This window comes from Mercenaria mercenaria, chromosome 4 (assembly GCF_021730395.1).
Source record: "Mercenaria mercenaria strain notata chromosome 4, MADL_Memer_1, whole genome shotgun sequence".
Taxonomy (NCBI): domain Eukaryota; kingdom Metazoa; phylum Mollusca; class Bivalvia; order Venerida; family Veneridae; genus Mercenaria; species Mercenaria mercenaria.
The window spans coordinates 28608690-28621194 of record NC_069364.1 but is presented as its reverse complement, the minus strand read 5'-3'; the positions used below and the strand labels follow the sequence as shown (position 1 = coordinate 28621194).

Below are 12505 nucleotides of genomic sequence, written 5' to 3'. Positions count from 1 at the left end.
GAGCAAAGATGTTGTTATTTCTGTAAACTGACAAATAAGAAATAATCTATGCTTTTGCGTTGTTAATCGCTTGAATTACAACGGTTCAGAGATCAAATGTGAAGAAACTGAGTCAATATTCAAGCATCTGAATGACGAATTTGGTAAATCAGACAATAACACACAAGAAGGCGATGTTTATTTTCATTAAAACATCTTTGTTAAAACATTACGATATAAATAGTCTGAACTGCATTCATCCAAATTGAAACGAAGCGGGCATCATGCACCTCTGTACGTCATATCTGATGTCATGATATTCTCTGAGTTATAAAGCATCAATCAGTAAAACAAAGAAGGAAATCAAGTGCTGTACATGTCAACGGAATTCTTATAGAAGTACATGTAATATTATTAGTGATGACGTCGTCATTGATGAAGATAATGATAATGATAGTAAAGTTTTCTGTAATATCTGCTGATAGGTAATTTAAAATGTGCCCAAAATGATATTCTTGCTTAGGCCTCTTGTAGGCAATCTCTGACCAAATTAAGTAAAGATGATAATAGCAAAATGACTTCTGGAGACGCAAATCGTCTGAAAAATAAGCGTTAACTTTCTAATAAGCTATGCTCTACACAACGATTTCAATAGCTCTTGCAAATTTGATAATGTTTCGTCCTTCCCTACCCTAGTCTGAATTTAAAAGAAACTGTCAGTTTGCTTATATGGTCATTACATATGAAAAGTATTTATCATTTTACTTTTTCTTAGCCTTAGTTTTTTATGCTTATCAGACCATAAATATTCACAAAATTTTCTAACAGGGCATCTTCCGGTGGTTATCGCAGAATATATAACGCTTAGCCTCCTTTTTTGTTTAACTAACAAAAATTAACTAATTGTACTGAAAGGAGCTTGATTAGGAGTACGATTATGATATTATTGAAGCCTGTTCGACAGATTCCGTGGTTGAGGCGAGACTTTCCAAACGGAGCAATTTTGAAGTTTTGAACAAAATTAGTACTCGTACATTCCTGGCATGTGGGTTGTTTCTCAAAAGACGTGCGATTGGTAATTTTATACTGAACCACATAGTCAGTCCTTCCCGGGTTTGAAAAAAGCGCGCGGTGCCATGCCGCGTTGAGGATTTCTTGGTTGAACCAGCATTCTGTCATACAGTATACCAGTGGCAGTTCTCTTGATTTTGAATAATAGGCAGCCGGTGGGTGTGCTGGGTACTTTCTGGATGCATGAGATATACAAATACAAGAGTCTGAAACAACCAAATATCATCGTGAATGTAGACTGTGAGTATTCATAAAACTAGAGAAATATCCAGAGGAGAACAAACGCCTCTGGTTCCTACCTTCAAGTGGATTAGAGTCTAACTATGTTCTTCTACCATTTTGCACTTACAGAACACCATCAAACGGATACTTGTAAAATAGGTGCAGAAAACAATCTTATAGCAGTTGACGACCCTGAACTTGCAGTCGAAGGTATAGTGTAAGGAATGTTGATGCCTCTATATTACCTAAATACATATGCACCGAAAAAACCGGTATTGATCAGAGAAGGCGGCTTATATGATTCGCGAAAAAGATACTTTGTAAACGCTTACATTAAAAGTATCAAGTCTACGTTAAACATGTTATTTTGTTATGAAATCTTCTGATTCAAGGTCAACTATTTCAGGATAGCTTGTCTATGTATAAGACATCTTACGCTCACGGCTGTCTGTCGTTCTCGCGTATATACAGATTATCTGCATTCACTATTTACTTACTTAACTGGAATTTTTTACTGAATGTAGATGCGGAAAGACATATCGTGTAACTGTTTCGGCTCTAACCAAACCTGTATTTTTGTACCTGCACATGAAACCAGTTTAATAATACCTTTTTGCATGCCATATTCTACGAATAATATAAAAACTGACAGATAGCTTTCTTCTAAGCACTTTCTTCTTTTCTCAAGAAGATCAGTTGGAAGTACAGAATATAAAGAAGCAAAATAATTCGATCGAGTCTGTTCAATTCAGGTATTGAAATGCGCTAAACCACAAATACTGGCTTAAGCAGATCTGTATTGTGCATACCTATTAGAGATGGTACCTTAAAATTCAAAATGCATCTAATATTACTTTCTGTTATAAACTTGATACCGGAGTACCTCAATTATGGCGTGTAATGTGTTGCAATATTATATCTTCTATTAATTATTGCCTATCTTTATATACTTATTAAATGTCTTAAAATATTTATTGTAAAACCGAAATATCTTTTCAATGTTTTCATATTTTATATCCTTTGAAATATTCATTGTAAAACTAAAATAAAATCTGCAATGCGATAAAATATGTATTCAATGTTTTCAAATCATTTGTTCAATCCTACAAAATATTTAATACAAAATAAAAATATTGGTTCAATAAAACAAAAATATTTATTGTATATCACACAAGATTTATTCAAAAATTTAATATTTTTATTCAATCCTACGAAATTTTGTTCGATGCAGTTACATTTGTATAATAATTTTGAGTAAAACGTAAATATTTATTCTATCTGCTTAAAATAGTTGTTCGAAAGAATTCTGGGTAAATTGCAATATTGCGGCCAATCTACAGCCAATTGCGGTGCATTATATTAATACGCCGGTTTTGAAAAAAAAAAATGGACGTATTATGTGATGGTGCGTGCGTCTGTCTTTTCGTTCGTCCGTCTGACTGTCCGTCATAATTCATGTCCGGAGCATAACTTTATAAACATGAAAGGTATTGACTTTAGACTTGGCATATAGGAAGATGGCGACGAAATAATGTGCAGAGCATTTGTAACAGCTCTGTAGGTCAAAGGTCAAAGTCACAAACTGCGCTAAAAATCATGTTTCCTGTCCGGAGCTTAATAACCGTGCAAGGTATTGACTTCAAACTTGGATGTACGTAGGTGGTTGGCGATGAGACGGTGTACAGAGCACTTAAACCGGCTCTGAAGATCAGAGGTCAAGGTCACAAATTTAGGTCAGTGATCAAATTTGTAAATTTAATTTCGTGTCCGGAAAATAATTTATCAACCATTCAAGGTACTGACTTTAAACTTGGTATGTAGGTATGTGGTGATGAGACGATTGCAGAGTGCTGAAACCAGCGTGGTAGGACAAAGGTCAAGTTCACAGCAAGGTCAAATCTCCCAATCCTATTTCATGTCCATAGCATATACATTCCTCGGTCCACAAATAAACACCATCTTCTTTTTTCATTTACATCCCCACCCCAATCTACATTGTACCACCGCCCCTTCTCCCTACCAATTATTTTTCTCTTTTTTTTTTTTTCTTTTTTTTTCATTTACTAGCTTCTTGCCGTTTAGTATTCTGTTACAACCAAACCCCACCCACTCCCACACCCTGCATTTTTTCATTTAGTTTCTTGCTTTTTAGTAAACTGTCTCCTGTCACCAGCTCCGCACACGCACACCCAACCCTTCTTCCCCTCCCTTCTCAATCCCTCGCATGCCCCGCCAAAAATCTTTAAATATGCATCTTTAAATTTTGCTTCCCTCCTCCTCTGAAAAAAAAACCTTTCGGGCGTATATTGCCCCGCTAGGCGAAGCTCTTGTTCGGCATATTTCTGTCCTCAAAGGTATTTACCCTCTAGCGTTTTTTTAGTGATGAAATCAGTGATAAGCATAAAATACATGTAATTGTTTTGTCATCTAAGTAATAAAAAACATGCAGTTGGCCGCAGATTTGCCGTATGATCGCAGAATAGGGATGTCCGCAAAATAGCAGTTTACCCAGATTTCTTTTGAACAAATATTTTAAACAGATAGAGTGAATATTTACGTTTTACACAAAATCATTATCGTTGCATCGAACAAATTTTTTCTAGGATTGAACAAATCATTTGAAAACATTGAATAAATATTTTGTCACATTGCAGATATTTCTTTGGTTTTAGAATAAATATTTCAAAAGATGGAAAAAATATATGAAACATTGAAAAAATATTTCTGTTTAACAAAAAAAACTTTAGGACGTTGAACGAATACATAAAGATAGACAATAATTACAGAAGATATAATATTGCAACATATTACACGTCATACTCAATTATACAATGATTTAATTTTCAAACCTCATTACTTCATTTTTTATGCTGAAAGGCAATATTTAATGAGAAAACTTTGGTACTACATGTACTTGGAAAAGTGAAGCCAGTGACATATAATTGTTCTAGGACTATTTGGTTATCGGAACAAAGTATGCATAGATTCGGATGTGTTTCCTAAACATATAGTTTACTTCAAGATCAATGAACAATCATTCAAACAAACAAAAAATAAGCATTAGCATTCATCAAACCAAATAATTAGAGACATTTTTATTTTGTACTGCCGATAATGTACGGGTATGGTATGATCATAGGAAATTAAACATTTTTCGTGAGAAAAAAATGACTACATGAATTTCAAGACATCAAATCCCTCACCATTTTACAAAATTCGTTTGGCAAGAGTAATCAAGACCTCAAAATGTATTAGTTAAAAAACCAGAGTGATATAAAAGTGTATATTCTATCTGATTGTCACATCAAAACCATACAAAAAACTGTGCCAAGAGAAGTTATTTCACTTTTAATGACATGCACCTTGTGTTTTCAAATGTACCTAATTTGCATATTAACGGAGGCGTGTGGATCGCATTTACCTTGCGGAACCTGCCATTACAGAAACTTTTACTTTTCTTAAGCTAACCACCAAACAACGAAGCCGATGTCGCTGTCAAACGTTCCCGTATTTACTGCACGGTGCTATATTAAAATACATGTATTGCTAGTGTGAGATAAGCGATATGCGCTTCCGTTTTGCACTTAATTTGTTGTTGAACATTGTCGTTGAATACGTAGCCTTAGGTACCATTTATATACCTATTAAATTGACTCAATGTCTTAGAAGGAACAGAAAATAAAAGAACACCGAGTCCATGTACGGGAACTCGTTTTACAGCCACCGCACGGCACTTTAAGATATAAGACCCGTAATAGAGTACCTCCTTTTAGAAGAGTAGTCAATACCTACAATGAACTTACTTGGTCGAAATTTTGAGTTACACGTTCGTTTAAATTCATCGTTTTAAATGCCTAGATAAACAATCAACAAATGAAACGTATTGATTATACTGTTTGGTAAGAACTCCTGGTAAATATTCAAAATCTGGGTTGCAGTCAAAAGCCTTCAGCGCGGGGTTGACCAGCAACATGAATTTCCAAGAAAACACATTTAATTTAACACCGTTTTTGATAAAATGCGAACAACCGTGCTATGTTAGGCTTAAATGTGTCCTGAATTTACTTTATCCAAGAAATAGTTATTGCTGCAGGCCAATATAAACTGTCGGTTTGAATTGTTCATAAGTCAAATGTCAAGTTAAAATCTGTTATTTCTCAATCATAGGCTTGGAGCAGAGGCGTAATTGCGTCTGGAGGTCCAACCCCACTTTTAATAGATATCGTGATCAGTATATGTAGTAACCTAACCCAAAAACCTTTGAAAAAAGTGAAAATAAAGGTAAAAATCCATATTTTAAAAATATTTTATATGTAAGTGCAACGAAGAACTGTTTTTGTAATAAGTTACTAGGAAAAATCAGGGACAGTTGTACGAGACTGCCCCCGTCCAACCCCCACCCCATTGCCTACCTATTGCTTTTTACATTCAAACAATATCCATTTATGTTGCAAAATCATGTCGGTTAAACGAGAAAATGCAATGAAATTAATATTTAAATGAAAACAAAACCGACTCGGTAATTTGAATAACTTGGTTGGGGGGAGGGGGAGGTGTGGAGGGGCAGGGTAAGTATAGAAACATAAAGTTCTTTCAAGTTTATTGATAATGATTTTACTCACTTCACATATTGCAAGACAAGATATAAACAATGATGCACTGTTAAACCCATTTAGATATTGATGGTGAAAGGTTTCATTCTCATGTTTCGAAAAAATGGACTTTCGCAAATATTTTATTGAAATATCTTTTTCATTGCCTGAGTGAATAAAGTAAGAGAATTATATCTTGGATCTATTCCTCTAATATTAACCTCGCAAATAAAACCTGAATCATTTTGGTAAGCGGGCACATAGATGGAGTGAAAAAACAACTTTTGTCGGTGGTACAAATATGACATATTCTAATGATCGCAAAATTGAGTTTAGCATCGCGTTATGATATATCTACATATGTATTGTATCGGTTTATCATCCTCAATCATAGGACAGTATTTGAGCAATAAATCTTGAAGTAAGAAAAGGTCTGTCATTCAGTTTAGTTTTAAACAAATCTGAAACATTAATCAATATATAGCACAGAAAAGAATGGCATGCAAAAACATCAATACATCAAACAGTAACCAAGTATTTTCATTGCAAATGAATTATTTTTACAACATTACTGCTTTCTTGAGAAATAACTAATTTGCATTGTCTCGTGTCAAAACAAAGTGATAACGGACACTTCAGTCCGTTTGATGAATTCGCGACCACGCCCAGTTTCTTTCCATCTCTCCCTATCTGTATCACGTTATTTGAACTAAATCCGGATACAAACAGATTTCCTCTATGATCTGTACAAACCCCAGACGCTACGCTTAATTCACAATCAGTGAAGTTCTGACAGTGGTTTCCCTGTCCATCAATGATAACAAGACCTTTATTACAACTAGCAACAAACACTTTATCATAAAGATAACTGAATGCAACATTTCGACTGTTTGAGAACAGGCTTTGCCCGGCGTTGTTTTGAGTCACCGTCTGCAGCACGTTGCCTGTCATATCATGTATGTATAACGACTGGTAGTTGTCAGTTATGTATAGTTTGTCATCCTTATGTGCAATGCCAAAGCAATAGTGGTTCGTTTGTATCTGACGAGTGGTTGTCATTTGTTTTCCAAGAATAACAAACTGAATTGTATTATTGTTCAAACAGACTGCAGTTTCGGTTTTACTTGTACAACAAACGCCATAAGGTCCAGCAGGAACACAACAATAATCTGTAACTGACATTTTTACCACATCCGCACGTTTAATCTTATTATTAGTATTATCAGCTAACAGAAGTGAACCATCTTCTGTAAGACAGGACCCATACACACTACATGTTTCCTTGTCATTCTGACCTCTGATGTTTAAATTCTCGATTCTTTTAACAGAATAGACGGTTGTCCTTAGCGGTCTTAAAGCAGTGGCAGAATCATGTCGGACCGATCCAAAAGTTTTCAACTGCTGTAGAAACTCCAGTATAGCAGGATCAAAGCTAAAGGATATATCTGCATCAATACTTGTTTGCAATGAACGAGAAACGTCTTCCGTTTCAGCAATACTTTTCAATGACATTTTCATGGAGACAAATTGTTGAGCTTTGTTTCCTTCTGATTTCTTCAAATCGTTCATTGCTTGTTTCAGACCATCTAATTCAGTTTCTGCTTTCTTCTTCTCTTCCAGCAGTTTCGACTCTTCGTCTATGAATTTCTTCTCTAGTTCTTTAATCGATTCCTTTTCTAGTTGTTCAAGAATTGTTTCCATGTCTTTTCGAAAGTCCTTTATAGTCATTACTGATTTCGTCTTAGACTTCTTTAAGTCTTCTATCAGTCTTTGTCTAGCGTTCATGATTTTCCCCAACAGGATTTCCAATTCTTGCAATTTTTGGTGTATTTTGTCAACATCTGTCGTAATTATTTTACTGTCGACAATATCTGGAATGGATTGCACATCAGCACAAGACCTGAAATTATAGATACTAGACCACTAATTTAAAATTGTACAAGGAACGTACTGAAAAATGTTATTTGTGAAAAAGGTGTTACTTTAATACTTAGCAAGTCCTGAATGGTCAGTTTAATCATCACACCGTTGTAAACAGGGGTCATATCAGTCAGACGAAAATTACTGAAATTAATTATCACTATTCATATGTTTCGATTTTTGGATACCGGTACGCGTCAGAATGATTTAACGTAAACATATTCAAACATGATTGGATTTTATTTATTTTATTTAAGGTTATTTTATTTATTCACATGAAACTATCTAAATCGCAGCAAGCAGAAATGGAGTCAATATATCTTTAAATAAGTTTGTATTTCCTTACGTAGGTGGTAGAAGTATTGACTTTTATTTCGTTAAACTAGTTAGCGTTTTTTTTTTTGTGAATATTTTGCAAAACGCACATTTAAGAATCCAGACTTTGCTATCTATTGTGAAAAGAGAAATGTCAAAATTACGGAAAACCGTTACGTCTAAAATGTTTTCAAGATGTTCTCTATCGTATCTATGATGGACAGTCGGGAGTGTATGTTATATATGTGTTATAAAAACAACTACCTGTATAAATTGATATACATGAAGATGTATTAAATAACTAAACTATATGATTCATTCAAACTACAATAACAAAAGGCCTTACATGATCTGAAAATAGAATAATAGAGCTCCTATCTTACAAATAAATAATCAGAAAATCAATAATACCGTTCGCATGTTAAATCGATATTAAACGTTTATACTAAATTATGAAATGTGCAAAATTTACCTGTGGTTTAAAGCCATGCAAGTTGTACAACCAACATCATCATGATTACCACAATACATGTCCACTATTTTTGTCTCATGAATGCTACATCTCTCCGTCGGTACTGCTGGTAATCCTGCTTGGTGGCCTGAAAACTTAAAATTCGACTTATCGAAAGCGTGTGACCTTTTAAATCAGGTAATCCGTTGTGGATGTCAGTATATTCCTTGCAATAATATCCCTGACATTCCACGCAATATTTCAGTGCTTCTGTAGTTCGGTTATTTGCCAGACAAGGTGAACATTTAAAATTAAAATTCTCATCTGGGGCCGTATTTATAAAGCATCTTAAGTATAAGTTTTGACTTAAGTTTAAGATTTTACTTAAGTTTGTGGTGATTTCAGCTTAAATCTAAGTAAAAACTTAAGTCCGATTAATAAAGCAGCTTAAACTTAAATACGTAAGAAATGACTTAAGTCAGAAAACAAAATGGCGTCGTGAGTACGATTAAAGTGTTGTTTTTCAGATAAAAGCAGTTTAAACATAATTGTGCATGTTGTATCTGTCTGAAATTAATGTTGTTTTTTAATGTTTTCGTCCACAATAAAAGCCAAGAATTACTTATTAAGTTGTTTTATGAATAACAAATATACTTAAGTAAAATAAATTTCTTACCTAAGTAATACTTAAGTAAATAATCAATTTCTTATACTTATACTTAAGATGCTTTATGAATACGGCCCCTGATGTGTTTTCACACCCACCAGACGCCATTTTAAAACTGTATGTTTACTTCCTTTTTGAATCGACCTACTTGGTTTATAGCTACAATTAATACATGTAAACATACCGTTTATTGCTCAGGTCGGTTTAATCAATACACGTATACCCTATCCAGACTAGTAAACAGGATTGCGAAGGTGATTATATATGCATATATTTAATATTTGCGTCCGTACACAGTTTCAATTATTAGTCCCTATCGGTCGAGGAACTATTGGATTGCGCTTTTCCGCCCGTCCGTCCACCATTCTGCATTTCCGTTCGTCCGCGCCAGTCCACTATCATGTCCAGTCAATAACTATGCAATCCATCAATATATTTGGCATAATTGTTCCCAATAATAAGATGTCTTGTCATGCGCAACATCGAGTCCCCTAGCTCAAAGGTCAATGTGTTACGGGGTGTATCGGCGCTATATTAATAATAGTCCGAGGCCCTAAGGGTCTATGAGTTCGATTAGTGTCCACTTGTGTAATTGGATTGTACTGATATACGATAATACGACTAGGTCAAACTCTTCTGTATCCAATTTATAATAACCGTTTACTAAAGTGGTATAGCAACACATTCTGAAAACAAAGGTTAAAACAGTCAATATATGGTCAGTCATAGTAAAAGCAATACATATTACATAATACATATGTTCTCGTAAGTACCGTACATTTGTATTTAGAACATATCAACAAACGCGCCTAGTGACCAAATAACCTATTTGTCCTATAACGTATAGAATACTTATTTACACATATAGTTACACATAACACATATTACATCTTGCAACTTACCATCTAAGGGACGAATGATCTGTAATTGTACAATTCTCAAACAGACTTCATTCACACCAGTGACTGTTACTTGATACTGCAAAGTTAAATGTTAGCAGTGAATAAGAGAGTGAATTGTGATTGCAGAAATGCAAGTGTCATTCTGAAACTCGCTTCTTTATAAATCATGAAATTCACAATTCTAAAATTACTAAACTCAAAGTGAACCTAATACAAAGACTTAATTCCCGTACTATAAATCAATCAATAAGCAACAACAGGACAAATACAAACCATTGGAAATACATTTTCTGACCACAGGTAAAAAGCACATCTTTCCAACAAAGACAAAAATGGCTGACTGACCAGTATTTTCAAAGAGGTCACAGGTCAATTGAAAATCATCAAACCGCGATAGATAACTCTTGACAGGTTAGAGATACAAGGTGGACAAGGTTGACGGAGTTGTCTCCCTTATGAAATCTTAAGTTTTAATAGAAAACTGACCCTGTTACAAATGTCGTTTCGGTAAGTCAACCATCTATAGAGGAATTCTAATATTGCTCGGTGCAATGTTTCCCATAATGAAAGGATGCATTATGCGCAACCTCTAAACACCCTAGCTTTAAGATCTAGGTCACACTTTAAAGTGAAATGTTAATCGGATTTTTTCTCTGTTTGCTTTATAACTCAGTCTTCCCTCTAGGGATTTTTTTGAACATGGCTTTCCCTGTTTGATATTTTGTTTTGTATACGTGAAGTAAACATTCAACGGAAATAAAGAGCTTATAATGAACTGATTTGATTTCTATTAATACAAGTTTTTTGCTCTTTTTCTTAAAGTTTTAGGACGGCTTTGAAACTTAGTTACTGACAGGTTAGTATATGCGATGAAAACACATGATAATTAGTTATTTTTACTAATTCTTCCATTCAAAATTGAAAAACAATTGTCGCTAGGTACCGAAGGCAAATTGCTTTATATAAATGGTTGTTAAGTAACAATTTCCACGTGGTGTATTGGTCAAAATATTGCCAAGGCAACCCGGGATAGATCCTCGATTGAGAACCTTATGTTCTGATATTCAAATATGACTAAACTTTAGTTTTAAAGAAACATTGTTTTAGCAAAAATCTGGAGTCCAGTCCCTTTAACTATAAGTAAAAGTCTGTTTTTTATGTTAGCATAAAGCGGAAACTTTGTTATTTATTCACATAATTTTCACCGCCAGCTGGACTTCTATTTACTTTATGCTCATTTTGCAGTAGATAATGGGTGGAGGCTATAAGTGATACTAAGACTCAATATAAAATACAACATATAACAACAAAGTGTGAGAAATGTCAAAATTGTGTGCGCTTGTGTGATTGGGTGTAGAAATTTGAGATGGGCTGGGCGGGTGGAAACTAAGAAACAATATAAGATAAAAGGACTGTAAGTAATTGATACATCATGTAATGTAGGGAAAGATAGAAAGCGAAATGCACAATTCTCCAGTCAGAAGCCCAATAGGATTTTGGTAGGCTTTTTGCATGTGAAGACATATTTCTTCAGTATGAACATTTACAATAACAGATACACGGCAAGGAAAGCTGGAAATTTCTATTGACCTGCATGTAAATAAAAATTTACATTTATAGTGTTAAATCGAACATTTTACCATTTATTTTCAAAAAATACTCAGATATATGTGCAAAATTTAATTAAAGTTCCTTCTTCAACTGTGAGCGTAACATTTTTAATTATTGCATTGCTTTGTTCTGATATTTAATCACATGCATGTAACAGGTGCTTAAAAAGACTGCGATAAAATGTTTTCGATATATGATTCAGTTTTATGCTTAAAATCAATTTACAATTTAAGCATTTTGTGAACAAATATTTTTAAAATGATTTCACATTAATTTAGAAAGTTTGTTGGCCTATATATTAGAATATTTCACAGAAAACAGACACATGCAGCAATATATCTAGTGGACTTTCATATTTTATAAACATGTCCTAAGAGAACAAAATGTTATTTTTACTGTAATTGAAGCAGTCAGTCAAAAATATTGGTGTCGTCACTAAAAGCGCATAATAAAGAATATGTGGCGGAAACTTCTGATCACTTTTTATACGCCCGTTTGAAAAACACAGACTTTGTCCGGAGCATATATTCTACATGCATGGAGGGATTTTGATGAAACTTGGCACAGTTGTTCACAGTTGTTCACCATCATGAGACGGAGTGTCATGTGCAAGAACAAGCTCCCTAGGTCTAAGGTCAATGTCACACTTAGAGGTCAAAGGTCAAATTCAAGAATGACTTTGTCCGGTGCATATCTTCTTCATGCATGGACGGATTTTGATGTAGCTTGGCACAATTGTTCACCATCATGAGAGGGAGTGTCTTGCGCAAGAACC

General features: G+C 34.3%; 1 protein-coding gene across 2 annotated transcripts; it reads right to left on the bottom strand.

Annotated features, from left to right (window-relative positions):
- Positions 1-5859: 5859 nt before the first annotated feature.
- On the bottom strand, positions 5860-9378 carry LOC123551317 (uncharacterized). 2 transcript variants are annotated; one of them, XM_053540848.1, is made up of 3 exons: positions 9227-9378; positions 8572-8705; positions 5860-7764 (listed from the first exon to the last, which is right to left on the bottom strand). In XM_053540848.1, the coding sequence occupies exons 2-3, from the start codon at positions 8628-8630 to the stop codon at positions 6405-6407; spliced, it is 1419 nt and encodes a 472-aa protein (XP_053396823.1). In that variant the 5' UTR covers positions 8631-8705; positions 9227-9378; the 3' UTR covers positions 5860-6404. The 2 variants fall into 2 exon arrangements, with proteins under 2 accessions (XP_053396823.1, XP_053396824.1); XM_053540849.1 differs by having other exon boundaries at positions 8572-8698; positions 9227-9371.
- Between the last annotated feature and the right edge of the window lie 3127 nt (positions 9379-12505).

Coding starts and splice junctions, on each gene's coding strand:
- LOC123551317 (XM_053540848.1), bottom strand. CDS start 8,630: ATGTATTGTGGTAATCATGATGATGTTGGTTGTACAACTTGCATGGCT. Junction 7,765..8,571: donor TGCATGGCTTTAAACCACAG/GTAAATTTTGCA, acceptor CTATAATTTCAG/GTCTTGTGCTGATGTGCAAT.